Source organism: Pleurodeles waltl, chromosome 4_2 (assembly GCF_031143425.1).
Source record: "Pleurodeles waltl isolate 20211129_DDA chromosome 4_2, aPleWal1.hap1.20221129, whole genome shotgun sequence".
In the NCBI taxonomy this organism is placed as follows: domain Eukaryota; kingdom Metazoa; phylum Chordata; class Amphibia; order Caudata; family Salamandridae; genus Pleurodeles; species Pleurodeles waltl.
This window is the reverse complement of record NC_090443.1, coordinates 206,240,765-206,262,566: the sequence shown is the minus strand read 5'-3', so window position 1 is coordinate 206,262,566 and position 21,802 is coordinate 206,240,765. Positions and strand designations below refer to the sequence as shown.

Below are 21,802 nucleotides of genomic sequence, written 5' to 3'. Positions count from 1 at the left end.
TAGATAAGCTGCAAAAGTTGAAACTAGGGGTCGTCACGGTAAGACCATTTAACTTTCTCAGAAAACTTTACTGAAACTAGAGTTAAGAGCCTACGCTCTGCCAACACGTGAAGGGATTACAGCTGTGAAAAAAGAACTAAACCCATCTATGTGTTGTATCACTAAAGCCCATGTTTCCTGACAACGTATGAAGTCAAAACCTTTTCTACGATGTAACCAGTCAGGATTGACCAATTTTAGTCCTAGGCCTGAGATGTTCCATGATGCAAATTAAAAATCTGAATCACACCCTGAATGCCCAATGTCCCTACTAGTGGTCAGGCCAACAACACTGGGTGCTAGAAGAGTGGGCAAACTAAATTCATCCTCATCCCTTATTGTGTCATTCCCCAATTCCCAGAGATAAATCCCTCACAATTATGCTTTCAATTGGAGCGGGGGTTGTTTGCAACCTGTGCCATTTCTGTACTCTGACTTGAGACAGAAGTCTCTTTACCCATGAAGACTGGTCTAAGCCCTAGGGGGTTGAAGTAGAGGCATTAGCTTTAGGAAGTCTACCAGTATGTCCCTGGTGTGTCTGCATCTTCATTACTTGAGATTTGATGGGAGTCAAACGGTTAACGATATGATCCATAAAAGTTATAAACAGACCCTCTTAAGACTTTAATCTGCAATTAACTGATGACGTTCCTTCACCCCTTCAGAGCCCTTACTCAGCTTGGGCAGATTGTCCTGATTAGCCAAATCAACTGCTTCGGGAGCTGGTTTCCCTTTCACCCGCTGACTGTGTTTAATATTCTTTCTACTTTTTGCTTGGGTGATGAGAGAGAGAACAAACCAAACCACACTTTCTCCTACCCCAAGTCCAAGGTTGAAGCTGCCTATTTCAACAGAATTCAGTTTGTCTTTAGGTGTACTGGTTGTTTTGTAAGGGGCAGATTTAAAAGCAGTACATAATTGTTCTTCCTCAGAATCAATTCCATGAATGATCGCCCCCCATAGCATTTGTCAAAAAGTTCACTATGGAATTTGAAATAACTGAAACCTTCCCACAGAAGATGTAGATTTCATTTTAACCATGGTCCTTGGCTATGTTAGGGGAACCACTCTGCAGAAAGCTGTGCGTCAAAGAGGGATGACCCAGCCTTGTCCGGCTAGATGCAGACGGGCCCGCTCTTGACCTGGTCCTCGCCCAGGATCGCCCCAAGCTGCAGGAGATCCCAAGCGCTTAAATGTGCTACGTCATTCAGGCAGCCCTCCTCCTTCTGGCATCAGAGAGGTGTGTTGTGGGTGAAGGAGTGCACACAGCCCCACATACCTGTTTGTGCATCCCATGCTGCAGGAGATCCTAAGAACTTAAGAGCGGCGTGGTTCAGGAGCCCCTTCTCCGTCTGACCTCAAAGGTGTGCTGTGGGCGAGAGTCTTCACACAGCCCCACACACCTATTTGCATGTCTCACGCTGCCAGAGATCCTAAAAGCTTAAAAGTGTTACGTGTTTCAGGAGCTCCTCCTCCTTCTCCTCCACCTGGCCTCAGAGAGGTGTGTTGTGGATTAGAGTCCACACAGCCCCACACACCCGGAGGTTTTTAGAGACACATCCAAGTGTTAGCATATCTAATCTGCAACATATTGACAACAGTGTCATGTTATCAGGAGTATGCTAGCCTTTGGCAAAAGCAAAGCCAACTGACAGGTAACAGAAAACACAGGAGTAAAACTGTTTGAGAATCTGGCAGAGCAGGAACATGTCTCCATTTCAAGAAAGCTCTACAGAAGTTGATGTATTTGGCTTTGAAAAGTCTGCATAACACATCAACATATTTTCAGTCTCTTAAAGCCACCTCGTGTCCTTCAGTCCTCTAATCTTTCAATGAGGGTGTCAGGGTTCAATATGACTATTCTTCAGCACTGGAAAATTATCGCATTAACGTCTTAGGGGTTCTGGTATGATTTGGAATGTCAGTGACATCAGAACCCATCAATCATCTAAAAGGCACAAAATGTAATATAAGTGCACGAAGCAGTGAGTGAAAATGCACTCTTTTTAAAAATTGGGTCTCATCAGCACTCACTGATATTTAGTGCCCCCCTACTCCTTTTCTAAGGCATCTATAAAGTATACATGGTGAAAAAACACACACCTCTCGAGAAGGCAAGACATGATCCCTTGTTGGGGAAAAAAGAGCTACTCATCTGTAGGATAAGCACCTGCACAAAGTAAGTGCACAAAAAAAACTCAAAAAGAACAATGATAAAAGTGAGTTTTCGGCAATTTTTGCTGGTGCACACTGCATGCCAGAACAATGCTTGACAACAATCATCAGTCTAAAAGGGAAGTCTGGATCGCTGCAGATCAAAATAAGGTGGGATTTAAGCGTCCCCCTCTATGGGATGATGGTTACTTGTCTTCAGAGTATTTGAAGTAACTTAAAAAAACCATGGTGGATGCTAAAATTTGTAAAGCTTTGTACTCTATTAGTGGCTGATCTAAACGGCAAGATAAAGGGGAAACTCAGTCTTCTGATCTTATGAGGTCTCGTGAAAGTACCAACTTAATCTAGATGTTTTGTATGCTAGAACTGACTAACAAATAATGTTATCTGTCAAAGAACCCACTATGAACAGGACTTGTTACGGAATCTAGTACAGTTTGTTTTTCTTGTAGCTGATATGTGATTTTTTCCTTTTTACAACACCTTTCCTTTTAAAACCTAGGTACTTCACACAAAGGTTCTCAATAAAACATTTTTGGTAAAAACAAACCTGTTTAAAATTATGGAATAACAAAAACATCTATTGGAGTTTATTTTGAACGATAGCTGCATTGTACAATACCATATTGCAACCATTCTAAATAAACACACTGACTACTTATGGAACTCTAGTTACATTCACAATGGAGCACTTTACATACAAAGCTTAATAGCTTGGCCTTTGCTGCTACTGGGAGGTTAAAGTATACTTGACTGGAGGTCAGAGACACTAGAAGCAAATTTCATTTATTAAAGGCATTTTCCAAAAAACAAAACAAGTCCAAGACAATGAATCAAGACCTTTTAAAGCCAAACCCAAGGCTCTAAAAAAGTGTTTTGGATACTTTAGGGCTCAACACCAATTTGCTATCTTTCTAGAAACATTTAAAGACGTGTTTAAAAAATACTTTAATATCGAAATTGTTTAATCATCTTCCAGAAAATTAAGACTTAAAAAACTTGCACCGCTAAAGACGCACCCACCTGCCCAGAATCTTACTTTATCTGTTGCCCTTAAAAAAAAACCTACCTACATGCATGAAATGACAGAAATGCAAGTTACCATTCAGCAGTAGTTCTTCCAGGTTATCAGGATTTCGGGCCAGCTGAAGTATGAGAGCGGAGCCCCGCACCTTATCTGCAATGTCTTCATACAGCAATTCAATGTATTCATCCATGTCATTGATACTAGCTACCTCATCAATCTGCAAACATTAAAGAAAGAGGTGAAATTAAACAAGCTGCGAGACCGCACTCATTATATACAAAGTACCACTCAAAATTTGGCAACAACAGGAGAAAATAATACAGCAATCAAACCCTTTTCCCCAGGGTGAAAACCGTCATCGTAAGCCTAAGTCATGAGCGCAGGAAGCTGGCCTGTGTGTGGTGGACACCTATGGTGTTTGCACCTTATACCAGGTCCAGCCAACCCCTATGTGAGACAGTGTCTAGGAAGCAAGGGCACCCTAGTGGTAGCTGTTGTGGGCAGCCACGACTTATCTACGAGGACTGTAAAGCACTTGCAATACCACAGTAGTCACACAGTAACCTATCTCACATGAAAGGAACCACACAGTGTTGGAAAATAAAGGTACTTTATCATGGTAAAACTGAACTAGGGGCCAGATGTATGGAAGCTTATTGCATTCGCAAACGGTGCGAATGCCCGTTTGCGAATGCAAAAAGCCATTTCAGAATGTATGAAAGACATTCTGAACGCAATTTTAAGGAATCGCTAAAATAGCAATTCCTTAAAATTGTGATCCTGTTTAGAGAGTCGCAAATTGCGACTCTCTAAATAAGAAATCACAAATAAGGATTCCTTATTTGCGATTTCTAAGCACATGTAAGAAGCAAATCCTAAATGCGATTTGGGCATTTAGGAATCGCTATTTACCACCAAGTTGAACTTGGTGGTAACCAGGTGCAAATTTTGAAAATGCATTTTTAAAATTTACATGTAGAGCTTTTGGCATGGGTGCACCTTACATGTTGCAAAAAATTATTTTGGGGTGCAGCAGTGGGGGCCTTAGGCCCATAGGTGCGAATGGGGCGGGTATCGCAATTTGCGATTCAGTAATAGCATTTGCAATTTTTTAAAGATCGCTATTACCGAATCGCAAATGTGGTACATTGCATTTTGCGATTCAGAAATAGTGATTTCTTAAAAATCGCTATTTCCGAATCGCAAAAGGCATTCTTGGTACATCTGGCCCTAGATTACTTAGAAGCGGTCCCCCAACTGGAGGTAAGTACACACTATAGATACACACACTGTAAGTATTAGAAATTAGCATAGAAAAACAACAAGCATTGGCAAGAAATAGCAGAAAATAGCTAGGGCCCTATAGGGGGGGCCAAACCACATACTAAAATAGTGGAATGCGAGGTGAAGTCCCCCACCCAAGGATGCCGAATAGTTAGAAGGGAGCTGGGAGAACTTGGGACCCCCAAAGTACAAATCTGCAAGGTCCAAATGGGTGCGCTGGTGTGTTCAACGCAAAGAAGATTCCATGGGGTGCGATGTTGTACCCATCCTGAATTTCCTGGCATCTCTGGCTTCCACTGGCATGGCCTATCACATGGTTAACTCTTACCGGTCGGCCATCTCTGCTGGGCTTTTCCCCATTCAGAATCTTCCAATGGGGAACATCCTCTGGTATGCAAGCTTCTTAGGGGTATCCTTCTCGCTCTGCCACCAAAATATAAATATTTAAATTTGTGGGACGTGAACATTGTTTTGCTTCTATTTCAATCATGGGAAAGGAAAAATTATCTTCAATGCAAAGAACTGTCAGCAAAGCTAGCAATGCTGTTGTGCTTGACTTCCTGTCATAGGGTGTAGGATGTAAGAGCCCTGGACATTTCGAGCAGGGTCTTTACCCCCTCAGGGAGTAGTCTTCTATGTTTCCAGGAGAACCAAAATAGATCCCAGATTGATATCTTATCCGGCCTTCGATAAGGTCCCCAAATTGTGCGTAGTTTGCTGTTTGAAGGCTTATGAGCCAACTATTGATATCCACAATAAAACCTTTTAAAGCGATCTCATCCCCCACCATTGGTCCATTTGGTCATGCAAGAGGTAGGCATCAATGTTCCACTGATAGAGCCCATTCAGTCACAGGGGCTATGGCCTTTAAAGACTCTTCTCTAGGGGCTAGACTGGTAGACATTATTAATGAGGCCGAATGGTCATCAAACTCGGTTTAAAGGGTTATACTTTAAACCTGTAATAGATATGGCATCTTTGGTGGTGGATAAGCTTTAAACAAGCATAATCCTTGTCTCCGGTCCTGACTTAGAACGAAAAGTTTTCTAGCTAACGTAACAAAAAATTTCAATTCTATTAAGGACACGGAGGGGAGGATTATTCCCTCCCATGCTTTATGTGCCTTATCCCCTCACGGAGAAGGATTTCCTTTCCTACACTGCTGAGAGTAAGTATTTCGTTTTCTTTACATTTCTGATGCAATGTTGTTATTGCTTTCATCTAAAACCTGCTCTACAGTGATAATGTTTGTCTGTTATAGTTAAATTATTTATTAATTTGTTCCGTGCCGAAGGGTTTTATTCAATTCCATTTTTGTTTTCTTGTCTCCAGGCAATGACTCATCTAAAGACGATTAATTCAAATGGTATTTCTCTCTTGAGTCAAGAAAGAGGAAGTGCTTGAGAGGAAAGAGGACTATATGGCCATGCGTGGCAGCAGTTGACCAAAGGGCCTGGCCTGTGGCCTGTCTGGAATCCCCAAGGTGCCTCCTGCGTTATCTGTCAGCATCCCTAGGGATTAGGATTAAATCATATCTCTGTTCTTGGTTAAACCTTCATGTTTCTAAGTAAACATAATGTGCTGTGTTACACAATTGGTTTTATCAATGCTTGTTTTACCAATGCTTGTTTGCTATGTGAGCAGGTGTAGACATGTGCTTCTAATTGGGTGTGGTGTAGACATGTGCTTCTAATTGGGTGTGGTGACTCATCCACATGTGTAAACTCAACTGCTTTCCTGATTGGCTATAAATAGCAGAGTGAAGCATGCCTCCCTGCTTGGCTTTGTTTTGCTTCCTGATCTCAGCATCTGATTTGGCAGTCTAGCCCCTGCTGTCATCCTCGTATTCAGGACTTTTGAGGCAATTCTTTTCTTCGTTCCTGTACCAGCTGACACCAGGCATTCCTTCAGCAGTCCGGAAAAGACTGCAGCTAAGGGACTAGTATTCTCCAGGGAGTTTGTTCTTTGAGTGCTGCGCTTTCCTAGAACAGCTGGTGTATTTCAGACCTCGTATTTTGGCAGAGTGCTTATCTTGAAGAGACAAATGCATTTCTGAACATTCTACATTATTATTGTAATTACTTGCCTAAATGTGCTTCAGGAAATCTGCTTGAGCTCAAATACTAAAAAAGTGAAATTTAAAAGAGCATTTATGTGACTTTTCTTTCTCTAATAGCATAACTCTTCGATTTAAATTGTGTCATTCATGCCTGTGTTTCAGGTTTGAGGAATTTGTTTTTGAAGGGTTTTTCACACACACAGTGAAACAAAATCAAACTGTGCCACCCTAACTGTTTAAACCCAGAGTGGACATTTGTATTTCCTGTATTGTTTTTGTTCCTTTTAGTTTAACCCTATGCATGCAGGAAAGTTATATGTGATATCATTAATGCCCTTGTTTGTCTTTCTTGTGCATGATAAGTGCAACCACAGTTCTAATTGTAGCGTGCAACAGTGAATCTCTGTGAAGCCAGCCCTAGTGTTGCAGTACTTATTGTTATGGTACTCAGTTTGGGGTTTTGGTAATGCAGTGTTAGTAATTATGCCAACAGTTATTATTATCCAAGAAAAGTGCTGGAGCATCCGGGTGTTCTTCTACCGCTCCCGTGCCCATATCAGAAAGAGAGATTCAGTTTCAAGGAAGTTGAGTGCACTAACTCTACTATCACTCTGTCAACAACGACCTGCCCCCCGAAAATACAGGATGCCTGGCTGGACGGGCAAGATGTGGCAGTGTTTTGTCTCTTTCTCTTCCACTCCCCCTTTCCTTCTGGGACACCTGCTGGGGGTTCTGTGTCCACCAGGAAGTGCCCAGAGGTGTTCCAGGAGGAAGGGGGCATACCATCGCCCCTGCAGACATCCTGCTTTTCAGGTGAGTGGCCCTGTCTCGACATGGCCAGGCTCCGAGGCCAACCCCCTGTAAGCACCCAACTTTGCACCGTGCACGGTCTTCACCCATGCGCAGCCTAAGGTTGCCCGGAAGACGTGGCCTGCAGCCAGACCCTGCAGCCAACACTCCAAACCAGCCAACCTCATGCTGTGCACCGCCCTTTGGGCGTGTGTGGCAGGAGTTGGCAGCAGCATCTCTGGGTGTGAGAAAAGATGTGAAAGGGTGTATCTGGGGGTGAGAGTGTCTGTCGGGATGTGAGAGTGAGTACATCAGTGTTTAAGTGGGTGCATCAGTGTGTGCGCAGGTCTGTGAACTGGTGCATGAGGGTGTCAGTGGGTCTATGAGTGGGTGCATAACTATCTGTGTGGGGGTGTAAGAGCCTGACTTGGCTGTGAGTGGGTACACAAGGGTCTGAGAATGGGTGCGTAAGTGTCTTAGTGGGTGTGTGAGTGGGAGAAAGATTGAAAGACATAGAGAGAGAGTGAGAGAGAGAGAGAAAGGAAGAGAAAGTTTTTAGACTTTGATACATGATATACTTAGAATGAGATATTTCTGGAACAACTGAAAAGAAAAATGTATTTGTCATTTAGAAAGTGTAAGATCACCTTTCAGTATGAGCCCTAAATATTTGTAGTTTAAAAAAAAAAAAAGAAGAAGAAAACAGAGTGAAACGAGTCTGGCTGGACTTGAACCCTGAATAATCAGAGTGAAGGTCTGTGACCTTCACACTGAGCTATTCATTTTTTAGTTTTCTTTTTTTTTAGCCCTTTAAGGGCTATCTGGGACTGCAGGGAAGCCCTTAAGAGAGCTCCCCTACAGTGCCTGCATGGTTTTATTTTCATATTTTTTTAAATAATGTAAAACAAGCCCTTTACAAGCTATGTGGGACCACGGGGAAAGTCTAAGGCCTCCCCCGTGGTCCCATTGCTTCAGCAACCAAGGAGCTGCTTTAAGTAGCAGCTGCGTGGTTACTGAAGCAAGCCTTTCATCTCCGTTCCCTGCGTACATTCCTGCATGCAGGGAAAAGAGAGGAAAGCTCCACTTTCTGACAGTGGGACCTGCTTGACAGGCTATCTTGGCCTCCCCTACATATTGAAAGCATTTTTGCCACTGGAGGTGGTGGTCCCGGGGTGCCGGGCAGCTCTCTGCTCATATTTCATTATAGCCCGGGGGAGGTGGTGGTAACTGGAGCTGTGGGGGAGGCCACTGGGCCACAGAGTGGAGGTCCCTGGGTTGGGCCCCCCCGCTCACTTTACATTATTCGCACCGTGGAGGTGGTGGGTCCCTGGGGCTGAGTAAAGCCATCGGGCCTCCCCCACGTTACAAAAGCATTTTTGCCCAGGGAGGTGGTGGTACTTGGGTCACGGGGGGGCCCACACGGACCCGCTGCTCATATTACATTATTTGCCCCGGGCTGTGAGAGGGCCAGAAGGCCCCCCTAATTAAAAAGAAAAGACTGCCCCCGGGACCTGGGCCACCTGGGGCTTATTTAGAAACAAGTGCGGGCTGCTATTTGTTTTTTTTACTGTGGATTCAGGAACCCGTCACAAATTTGGGGTAACTTTTTTTTTTAATGCTTTTTTAGCCCTGGAGGGGTCCCTTTGGGACCCCAGCACCAAAGCTAAGAGTTAGGGTGTTCATACCCTGACCCCTTTTGTATTTTTTATTCTTTTTTCTGGGACTCGGCTTAAGCCAAGTCCCAAGATGGCTTCCGACACTTCCTTATTGAAGTGTTGGCAGCCAATCAGATCTCAACATGAGATCAGGAGGGGTCGCAAATACTTCGCATCCCTTGATATATACATTTGGATTACCTTAAATTTCTCAAAAGCTACTGAACAGATTTACACCAAATAACAAAAAGGGTCCTTTCTGGACCCAGAGCTACCCTTCTGCAAATTTGATATAATTCAGTTTAGTGGTTTTTGCGCTATCGCTGTTCAATTATTGCTATCGGAATTACCACTGAAAATGCTCTAAATTTCACTTCCCCCTTTATCTTGGCCCCCGCTTGACAGATCACCCTGAATCTTTCCAGACAGCAGCTCATTTGACTGTCGAATTGTTTTGGCAAATTTTGTGAAGATTCATCAAGCAATCTTCATATAGGCAAGCAAAAAACAGCTTTTTCTACAGAAAGTAGGTCCTAACTATAACTACCTAGTGGCCACCACTAAGTAATGCGCACACACACACACACATATATATTTTTTCACTTAAAAAAACAAATGTCACAGGGATGTTCACATTTTAAACATACAAAACCATAGAAACTCACCTATTATAGTTAGCATTATTTCAAGTAACTATAACTTGTGTCCTAAGGTAACCATAATTTGCACCCTCGCCATGCACAGTTATCTCATCAATAATTTTACAGCCAATGTTACAGTAACATTATCAATGGTGTTCTAAAAGACGTCATGAGTGCTGTAACATCTGGGGTAATTAGCAGTGCATGGTGAGGGCGCAAATTATAGTTACCATAGTGTTGGAGGCTGGCCTGGCTTATAGTGGGTACCTTGTGGTACTTACACTCTTATCCCAGGTCCAGTTATCCCTTATTAGTAGAATAGAGGTGTTTCTAGCAGCTTAGGCTGATAGAAGTTAGCTATGGCAAAGCAGCTTAGGCTGAACTAGGAGACATGCAAAGCTCCTACTATACCACTTATATCATATGCACAATATCATAAGAAAACACAATACACAGAGTTACTGAAAATAAAGGTACTTTCTTTTTATGACAATATGCCCAGTGAGTACCCTCAGTTAGAAGGTAAGTAATATACACAAGTCATATGTACACAAACCCAAACAGGTAAGTAATAGTAAGAAGCAAACAGTGTAGAATTACAATAGGATGCAATAGGTGAACATAGGTCTAGGGGCAACATAAACCATATACTCCAAAAGTGGAATGCAAATCACGAATGGACCCCAGACCTATGGGAGCTTGTAGAGGGCCACTGGGTCTGTAAGAAAACAGTCAGGGTGTCCAAGATACCCCACCCCAAGACCCTGAAAAGTAGGAGTAAAGTACACCTACTACCCCAATAGGACACAATAGTCGTGATAGGGGGATTCTACAAGAACCACAAACACCAGCAAAGCACTGAAGATGGATTCCTGGACCTGAGGACCTGCAAGGCAAGGGGACCAAGTCCGAGAGTCGAGATAGAGTCCGGGGGGGGGGGGGGGGGTGGAGCGGGGGGGCAGGAGCCCAGGAAACCCCAGATGAAGGTGCAAGAAGGCTGCCTCCGGGTGGAAGAAGCCTAGGATTCGGCAACATCGAAAAGGGAAAGGAACTTCTCCTTTGGATGGAAGATGTCCCACGGCGTGCTGGATGTTGTAGAAATGTTTCCACTCAGAAATATCGCAAACAAGCCTTGCTAGCTGCAAGGGTCACGGTAGAGGGGTTTGGGTGCTGCTGGGGACCAGGAAGGGCCAGGATGTCGCCCCTTGGAGGAGGAGACAGAGGGGGCGCTCAGCAACCCAGAGAGCCCCCACAGAAGCAGGCAGCACCCGCAGAAGTACCAGAGCAGGCACTTACAAGATTTGTGAACCGGAGTCCATGCAGAGTCACAAAGGAGGGTCCCACGACATCAGAGTCCAACTCAGAGGGCTGAGCACTGCCGGACGGAGTGCTGGGGACCCAGGCTAGGCTGTGCACAAAGGAATCCTTGGAGAAGTGCACAGAAGCTGGAGCAGCTGCAAATCATGAAGTACACAGGTTTGCAGTCTAGCGTGGGAAGGCAGAGACATACCTCCACCAAACTTGGACTGAAGGATCACTGGACTGTGGGAGTCACTTGGATATAGCTCCCGTGTTCCAGGGACCACGCTCTTCGAGATGAGAGGGGACCCAGAGGACTGGTGATACAGAAGTTTGGTGCCTGCGTTAGCAGGGGGAAGACTCAGTCAACCCACGGGAGATTTCTTCTGGATTTCTCGTGCAGGGTGAAGGCAGACAGCCCGCAGAGCATGCACCAACAGGAAGCAGTCGAGAAAGCCGGCAGGATTAGGCGCTACAATGTTGCTGGTAGTCGTCTTGCTACTTTTTTGCGGTTTTGCAGGCATCCTGGATCAGTCAGCGGTCGATCCTTGGCAGAAGTCGAAGAGGGAAGTGCAGAGGAACTCTGGTGAGCTCTTGCATTCATTATCTGCAGAATACCCCAGAGGAGAGATCCTAAATAGCCAGAAAAGGAGGTTTGGCTACCAAGAAAGGAGGATTGGCTACCAAGAAAGGAGGATTGGCTACCAAGACAGGTAAGAGCCTATCAGAGGGGGTTCTCTGATGTCACCTGCTGGCACTGGCCACTCAGAGCAGTCCAGTGTGCCCCCAACACCTCTGTTTCCAAGATGGCAGAGGTCTGGGATACACTGGAGAAGCTCTGGGCACCTCCCCTGGGAGGTACTGGTCAGGGGAGTGGTCACTCCCCTTTCCTTTGTCCAGTTTTGCGCCAGAGCAGGGCTGGGAGATCCCTGAACAGGTGTAGACTGGCTTATGCAGAGATGGGCACCATCTGTGCCCATCAAAGCATTTCCAGAGGCTGGGGGACGCTACTCCTCCCCAGCCCTTCACACCTATTTCCAAAGGGGAGGGTGTAACACCCTCTCTCAGAGGAAATCCTTTGTTCTGTCTTTCTGGGACAGGGCTGCCCAGACCCTAGGAGGGGCAGAATCCTGTCTGAGGGGTTGGCAGCAGCTGCAGTGGAAACCCCGGAATGGCAGTTTGGCAGTACCCGGGTTCTGTGCTAGAGACCCGGGGGATCATGGAATTGTCCCCCCAATACCAGAATGGTATTGGGGTGACAATTCCATGATCTTAGACATGTTACATGGCCATGTTCGGAGTTACCATTGTGACGCTATACATAGGTAGTGACCTATGTATAGTGCACGCGTGTAATGGTGTCCCCGCACTCACAAAGTCCAGGGAATTTGCCCTGAATGCTGTGGGTGCACCTTGGCTAGTGCCATGGTGCCCCCACACTAAGTAACTTGGCACCCAACCTTCACCAAGTGAGGGTTAGACATAGGTTACTTCTAAGTTACTTATGTGCAGTGAAAAATCGTTGTGAAATAACGTGGATGTTATTTCACTCAGGGTGCAGTGGTAGGCCTGTGTAAGAACTGCCTGAGCTCCCTATGGGTGGCAAAAGAAATGCTGCAGCCCATAGGGATCCCCTGGAACCCCAATACCCTGGGTACTAAGTACCATATACAAGGGAATTATTTGGGTGTACCAGTGTGCCAATGAGAATGTGTAAATTTAGTCACTAGCCTGCAGTGACAAATTTAGAAAGCAGAGAGAGCATAAACACTGAGGTTCTGGTTAGCAGAGCCTCAGTGATACAGTTAGGCACCACACAAGGAACACATACAGGGCACATACTATGAGCACTGGGGTCCTGCCTAGCAGGATTCCAGTGACACCAGGGCTAAAACAAACATACATACAGTGAAGTTGGGGGTAACATGCCAGGCAAGATGGTACTTTGCTACACTTAGGCCATGAGTTATAGTTACTTGAAATAACTAACTATAGTATCTGAATTTCTATGGTTCTGTACATGTTAAACATGAGCCTAACTATAACGTCCCTTTAACCTTTGTTTTTTGTTTTCTTAAGTGAATTTCTATGTTTAAAAAAAAAAATGCATTTCCTAACTATAACGTTCCTGTAACCTTAGTTTTTTTCAGTGAATTTCTACGACTTCAACATAAAGTAATTTTAATTACTATACGTTAATCCAACCAACTCCCATACCCACCCTAAACACATCTTACCACTCGAAAACCCATGCCTACCCTAAACCCTAAAAACACATTAAAACCCAATAAGTCATACCCACCCATAACTCTAAAAATTCCCTTGCCACCTAAAAACAAATACCCACCCTAAACCCTAAAATTGCCCTTGCTACCCAAAAACCCATACCCACCCAAAACCCTAAAAATTCCCCTGCCACCCAAAAACCAATACCCACCCTAAACCTTAAAATGACCGTTATCACCCAAAAATCCATACCATACTAAACCCTAAAAATTCCCTTGCCACCCATAAGCCCATACCCATAATGAACCCTAGTTTACCACCAAAAACTCATACCCACCCAAATCTGAAACTTCCCTTGCCACCCAAAAACACCCACCCTAAAATTGCCCTTGCCACACAAAAACCCATACCCACCCTAAACCCTAAAATTAACCTTGCCACTGAAAAACCCATACTCATCCTAAATCCTAAAATTACTGTTGCCATCCAAAAACCCATACCCACCCTAAACTCTAAAAATGACTTTTCAAATATAGGGAGGCAGAGGCTTTGCGAACTCTACTGATCTCGTGCTCAGATCTGATTGGCTGACAAAACTTCTACAAGGAAGTGTTGCCAGCCATGCTGGGACTCAACTTCAGGCAAGTTCAAGACAATAAGATGACCAGGTGGGCCAGGTCCTGGCGGCATTGACATTTTATAATGTGTGTGGGTGGAGGGGGGGGGGGGGGTGTTACCTGGACCACTTACTGCCCCGGGGACTGTCTCCTCCCAGGGCGAAATCGAAACTGGGTGCGGAGGGGGCCAAGCAGCAACCAGCAGCCCCGGGGGCAACCACCACCCCACGGCAAAAATCGTTGGAGGGGGGCCGCACCCCCCCCCCCCCTTGAGGAGCCAATGATGGCCCTCGTGACCGCCACCCCCCAAGGCCAGCTCCTGCTATTGTAGTGTAGCCATTTTTAATGTAGCTTTCTGCACGTTTACTTAACGTATTAGGCATTTTATTTAGCCTCACACTGTTATTTTACAATAACCAGTTTCACGGTCTTGTTTTACTTCCTTCTATCACACTGTTTAGCTTACTTCAGCACTGTGTTCTCAAACAATACATTCTTGCTCGCTCTGTGCTTCAGTCAAGGATACAGTCTGGTACATTGCAGATAGAAGTGGTAGAAGTTTAGTCTTTATGGTTTGTAGAAAGTACACATCCTTGCGTAGGGACTTTTCTTAGAACACCGGCGTGTTAGTTATAAAAACACTTTCTAGTCCTGGTACATGTAAGAGGGAGATTCCGACCAGGAACCCACAACTAGATGCTGGCTGCCCTATTGCAGATGCTGATCCAGATCATAGGCTTTTGCTCAGGTATGAGGGTTGATGTCCTCCCGGGGAAACCTGAAAGGCAGGCTTAGAGCTTCACATGCTGTGCTCGAAATATAACTTAGAGAGAACAGTTTAGTTGCAATATGATAGCCTTATTCTTATGTTTCACTCTCCTCGTTACTATTTCAATCGTACTGTGTTGTATGGTTCTGGTTATTGCGGCTCACGGCTTATTATATTAAATGCAGTTGTTTTATTAAACCAATCTTTAAAACTTAAACTGCCTTTGTCATTTATATATGAGACCGCACTTTGTACTAGAGAACTGGTTGTGACCTGAGTGACCACGACTTCCCTGGGAAGCATTAAGATGTCATGCGCTCGGCAGCCCAATTGTCTCTTCCCTTTGGGAGAGATGAGGCACTGCTAGTTAGCCGGAGCATACCCGGATTTGGGGTGACAAGGGTCCTTCACCGTTGGTCAGACTTAGTCCCCCACACTGCGAACGATCCTGCCGCCCAAAAATACAGTAGTCTCATTAGGATAATGAGAGCCTACGCGACATGGCGCCACCAACGTTTGGGCTGGCTCTAATTTTCGGGTCCACCAGTTTATCTCGGTCTCATATAATATAATGATCCCTCAGATCCTTTAGCGGAGACGTCCGTGGCACTGAGGATTTCCACCACTGCGGTATAGGTAATCCTATTTACAGCGGATGGTTGTTCAAGCTTGAACCTTAAAAGGATAGACCCCGTCTTGGTGTGCCTTCTCTGAATTTTCAGTTTTTCGAAATGCCGAATCCCCAAGTAATACAGATAGTTCTTAACATGAGACAACCGCTCACAGCACATTTGCTAGCAAATGGCCTTACGATCCAGGGTGCTCCAGTCACGTTTGTGGTGGCCGCCCACGCAGCCTATAGAACAGAACTTTTTTACTCTTGGGTCACATTTCCAGCAGTTTTTGTAACACAAATACATTTCATACATATACAGTTGCTAACGCGCCTGGACAGTACAGGGCGTACGCATACTTAGAGATACCTCTATCTTATCAAGAACATAATAATTGGCTTGATGGCGCCCTACCCCATACAATATTACCAGTAAGGTTAGGTCCACTGAGTAATGATGGTCCTACCTGGCCTTTATTGGCCACATATACACCACATCCTGCGGTTGCAAATATGGCGGTGGCTGAGGTTCGACGTTTATATACAGACTTAACGACTACATATAGACGCTTAGTACAATTTGTGATGCAGACACTAAATACAAACCCAGCGCAAGCTGCTCCAGCACAACCACATGCAGTAACACCAGGTATAAACCCGGTGACTGTACACTCTATTATGGGTTAAAGTCCCAGCAAAACGGGAGGAGACTCCATTTTGGCTGGCACAGAAAATTAATACGCTGGAGGCGGTATTTCCCCATATGGGACCTCGGGATAAACATAGAATACTAACTATGTGTTTACCCTTTGGGATGGTTCCCACAGTGAAACATTGTAATACATGGGGCAGGGTGTTTGCTGCGCTCTATACAACGGCACACGGTACACCAACATTGGCCAACTACCGGAAGTGCTTAAAAAAATTCAGGATGAATACAGGGCAACCCCGGCCTTAGATTTAGGAATGCAACTGATGGGCAGCTTTGCCACGGTTTCTTCAATAATCCTAAACAATCTTAAAGGGGAAGCAGTTGCACTTGCAGTTCTCATGCGTCTTCGTGACGTCCCGCAACAAGATCAGGAGCGGAAATTGCCTAAAATAATAGCGGAAACATATTCCAGTATCGGTCGAGATAGCCTGGGGGCTAGTGCACAAAAACCTCAATTTCAGCAAAAAATTAGTAAAGCAAATGCTAATCAGCAACCTGAGGGTAATAAGAAGCGCTGGAAGAAAAAAAAAAACACCTAAAAAAGAAAGGGGAGAATCTCCACGTACGGAGACCCCGCAAAATAGGTATAAGCTCAGAAATAGAGATAATATAAAAACGCCTGATAGATATCAATATACTGATACACGCCAATCTCATTTCCTTTCAGGACTCATCGTAAAAGAGAAATGAGAGAGGTGGGCGGTCAGAGCGGAGGACAGAGTACGTGAAACTGAGACAGGAATCACAACGCTCTTCGGAGGTTTCTGTCAAGAAGGAAGAGAAACCGATACAAAAAAAACCAACAGTTTAAAAAGAAAAAGGTGGCGGCAGTCTCAGTTAGACATGCCACTCAGAAAGAGAGTTCTCTTGAAGAACAAGACAAGGGCACTAGCACTGCTAGACAGCGCGGCAGAGGTCACAATAGTTCACCGGAATCTTCTAGAGCATCTGGAGGTGAAAGCAACTGATGACTTCATACAAGTTGAAACAGCAGATATGCGTGTCTCCGAACCCGATACGGTGTATACAGTGACTTTACAAATGGAGTGAGACATTGAGCGCACTATACACGCAGTCTTTTGGGATCGTGTAGTTAAGATATATGACATCTTGCTGGCTGAACAAGATCGGCCACCTGATTTTGTCCGCACCTGCCCAGTTGGGGAGGAGGTTATTAAACCTTCCTTCTCGCCTCTTGTTCCAGGGGAACTCGCAGAGTCCTATTGCATCAAATGGGCTCTAGCACAAGCACCTGCCTTATATAGAAATCACGTAGGGTGGGACAGGGATTCTCCACATCACGTAATTCCAATTAAAGGTGAACCTCAGCGACAACCGCAGTATCCCATAAAACATGAAGCAAGGGCACAGGTGAGAGAAATACTTACACAATTAGAATACCAGGGAGTAATTGAACCCTGTGTCTCACCGATGAATAATCCCTTATTCCCTGTAGCTAAACCAGTCCATTTGTATAGAATTGTCTTAGACTACAGACATTTGAACGGACATACACGTACATATGCTATACAGAATTCACATAGCGCTGCACTGATGAACAACAGTGCGGAAAAAATATAAAACGACTTTGGATATCTCGAATGGATTCTTCTGCCAGAATATCGCACCGGAAAGCAGAGATTTAACAAGCTTTAGCGTGCTAGGCTCCCAGAAAAAATTCTGTTGTTTGCCTCAAGGGTATAAGAACAGCCCAGGACAGTTTGCAGCTCGTGTGACTGCTATTTTACACAAGTTAGACCCTGAAGCATTGTCATATGTGGATGATATATATCTCACGTATGACGAGTTGCTACAACATTTAAGACGGGTAGCCTGCATTGTTGTAGGGTTTGCCAATATTGGCTATAAATTTAAGTTTAAAAAAATCGAAAATTGCCTTCCTCAGCGTCATATTCCTGGGATATGAGCTGTCGAATGAGGGTAAGAGCCTAGCGCCACAATTTTTAGAAAAGTGTGCACAATTGCAACCACCAAATACGATTAAGAAACTCCAATCATTGTTGGGCTTTCTAAATTTTGGCAGAACATACATTCCTTAGTATGCTACACGCATAAAACCATTACATGAATTGATACGTCCTGATTTTTCAAGCAAATTCTGGACAATTGAACATACACATACTCTTCGGGAGTTACAAGCAGATCTACTCGCCGCAAAACATTTACACACACAGGACAATAAGACGCATTTGGTCTTCAGGGTGATAGCTGGGGCCATTGGGTTTACTTATGTCACATTTAATGAAGGTGAGACAGTCCCAATTGGATACAAGTCACACTTGTATTCGGCTGCTGAACAAAGATTTGCACCCACCGAAAAAATTCTTACTGCTGTACAGATGGCTGTTATTAAAGAAAGACCTCTCACCCAGGGAAAACGCATTATTGTTGTTTCTCTTATTCCGGCCCTCGAGGCTGTGACAAAAGCTAGCGTTCCGAACGCAAAAGCACTTCACCCGCGATGGATACAAGGGCTTCGTCTTTAACAGCCACTGATGTAGATTACATTTTTGACCCAAAGTAAAAAACTCAGGAATTTCTGCAATATGAAGTTGAATATCCAGTTCCCGCTGACATGTTGCCTATTGATCAATATCAAGTAGTCATGTACACTGTTGGCTCTGCGCATCCGGCGATTGGGACAAAACACCAATATTCGGCTGCATGTGCGGTAGTGAGCAGCCATATGGAGGGAGAGAAGTTCTGCCCCCAACATACTTATACACAGACCTTAGGGGATTGTACAGCGCAATTAGCTGAGCTAAAAGCTCTACTAATGGCACTAGAACATATGGATCCGATGCAGTTCACACTGATGGTTTGTGATTCGTATTATTGCATCCAGTCTTTTAATGAATATCTACATTACTGGCGCTTGAATGGGGTCAGAGATTCAAAGGGCAACACCATAAAACACAGACTACTGTGGGGGAAGGTAGCAGATTTGAGAGAGACGCTACCCAAAGTCCATGTTGTTCATACACTTGGACACCAGCGCGTTGGAATACACGTTGCTGGAAATACTTTGGCTGATGAAGCCGCAAAGTCGGCAGTGGCAGTTGCCACTGTAGCTGCAGTGAATCATTCGAGTTCCAAACCAGACACAGAGATTGTGGCTGCCATAAAGGCTACGGTTGATGGCACGCCTTATCCTAAAAAATACCAATACTTCATGGGAAGTATGCTGAATTCTGAAGTTAAAATTCCTAGCGTAGGCGTATGCGACATCCCTAATAAAGCTGTAAGACCACAACGGATTAAAGCAGCGCATGAAGGAGTGGCATCTGCACATGCTGGCGTGGCCGCTACAATTTCGCTATTGCAGGCCCGTTACTGGTGGCCTGGTCTCTATAAAGGGACTAAGCAGTATGTCCTTTGTTGTGACATCTGTCAACAAATTAAAGTTTCAACAGCTAAGCGCCCGCCGCAGACACCCCTCTTAATATCCAACAGACCATTACAATGTGTGTACTTGGATCATTGCGGTCCACTAACACCAGATAGTGCATACAAATATATACTAGTCGCTGTTGATTCTTGCTCCAGATTTGTGTGGGTGTGGCCACAGCGCTCGGCTGACACTCGGACTGTTATTAAAGATTTGCGAGTCTTTGTCGGTACATATGCAGTTGCGGCATTTCCTTCGGACCAGGGCCCTGCTTTTACCTCAAGGGCATTCAGGGACACCATGGCTTCGTTGGGGGTCCAGCTCCAGTACTCGTCTCCATTTCATCCCAAGGGAAATTCTGTTGTGCAAAGATTAAACCACGATTTCAAGCAATCCTTTTAACAGCCAGGGTCTTAGGTACGGGTCGTAGTTGGCCAACCCACCTGTATGGAGTTCAGAGAGCACTCAATAACCTGCCTAGAAGGTCCCTGGGGGGGGTCGTACTTCATATGAGTGCCTGTTCGGAACACAAATGTTTGTTTCGGATCTTGAGGGTCCTGGTATGGATGCGGCGGAAACACCTTTCGACATAAATAATCATGTCACTGTTTTACCGGGATTACAGCGGTTCCGTGAAGATAACTCTTCTAAAAGTGCCGCCTCCACAGGAATTAAGGATGTGCCAGTAACACCTACCGGCTGGATTCCCAGGGTTGGGGATCTTGTGCGTGAAAAGGTCGCGGTGAAAAAAGAATTTGGCCCTTCTTATCGAGAACCAGTCCCTGTGTTGGGGATACACGGAAAGAGAACTGTTATTTTACCACCGTTGCCAGGTGCCAAAGAAAATCGCTTTGTTTCTATTGACAATGTCAAGTTACAACATGTGGCCGATTCTACACAGCAGACCAAGAGGAAAGTCCAGTAGTTCCCGAATCCCTCTCACTACTGGGGAAGATGTTCCGCTTCAAGTTATCTATACCAACACTGTTGCCTTTCCGAGCTTGGGGAGGGTGGATGATGATCTCGCATTAGTTCCACTAACAACAAATAACTTAGAAACATTTGATCAAGTCACCGTGACTACTGACATGACGGATGGTGCTATCTACAGTGTACCACTGCGAGAAACACCAACTCCTCCATTGAATACGGCGACGCCTTTTGCACGAACTGCCTCTGGTTACTTTGCCAATAACAAGGATGGTCTATCGGACTTGTTTGCCTCTTCGACTTCTGACCTGTCAGGTCCACGTAAGCTGATGCGTTGGCTTAAAGATACGTATTTTGTTTTTCCATGGAACTATCTGTGGCTCTTATTGACTATGCTAGCATTTTTTCTTTGGATTGGGTTTTTTGATTACCTTTTTTCTGTTGATACATGGTAATTTTCTTCCTGAGAGATCAGCGGTTGAACAGGTGGAGGAGGTGTTGAAACCACATTTTTCATCACATAGGTTCCGAAGAGACCTGTCCTTTGTGAACATTTCTGCAGTACCAATTCCGGATGGGATTGTGTGGGATAAAGTTATGTCTGATATATACGGTCCCACTGAGATAATTCAAATACCATATGTCCTAAAGTTATCTATGAATGATATAGTAATACCAGGCATTGTATCTGATGATTGGGCTGTGAAGACAGTTGATTCAATGATGAAAGAATTACAATATTATACTGTCTATGAAAATGAAGATGTTTACCAGTTTAAAAAGAATTGTGGTCACATGTTTTGCTATAATTATTATGGCCACCATTTCATACATAAAGCAAGTAGTACAAAAACAATATTTGACTATACGCAATGGGAACGTTGCCCAACTCTCCCGCAAGGGAGTTCCAAAACTTACTTTGATAAATTTACGTATTTTTCTGGGCATCATCAAACAAATGCTAAGTCATATTATTTTAGGTTAACTCCGTCTAAAGATAAACAAATGTTGTTGACTAACACGAACAAATTCATATATTCAGATTCCTTTGTTTCCCGACTGTCAATTGAAGGTTATGAATATTGGTAAAAAAAAATTGATTTGAAAAGTGTTTGGGGAACAAAACACTGGCAAACAAAGGGTAGAGAAACATTGTTTAGAGCATGTCTCATTCCCGTCCAAATGATTTTTCTGAATGAACCAGTACAACAGACTAGCTGTTTAGGCTTAGCAACAATCAGAGAATTGAATATGCCTAGTATACCTGTCCCTACAAAAATTAATAACTGGCAGAAATACATAAATGCCACTTTTAGTGAACTTACAGAATGGGTCCAGAATGGTACATTTAACACTTCACTGACACGCCCAGACGGGTGGTTATTGTGGCCCATAGACACCAACCGGTGTCATCAATGTTTTGTCACCTCCTCGGGGGTTTCCGGACGAGTAGGACAGACCCTAGCTATATATCACCAGAACATGCTGAAATAATTACTACATATAGTGTGGGAAAATTGTGCCAGCAATGGTTAAGATCATCCTCGCTAGATGCAGT

The 21,802-nt window shown here is 44.5% G+C and overlaps 1 protein-coding gene across 1 annotated transcript in view; it reads right to left on the bottom strand.

Moving 5' to 3' along the window:
• KIFAP3 (kinesin associated protein 3) overlaps nt 1–21,802 on the bottom strand; it is a 1,147,560-nt gene that overhangs the window by 953,722 nt on the left and 172,036 nt on the right. The window contains exon 5 of the mRNA XM_069231084.1: nt 3,317–3,458. Within this exon, the coding sequence (XP_069087185.1) occupies nt 3,317–3,458 (142 nt within the window). The remainder of the gene's footprint in view (nt 1–3,316; nt 3,459–21,802) is intronic.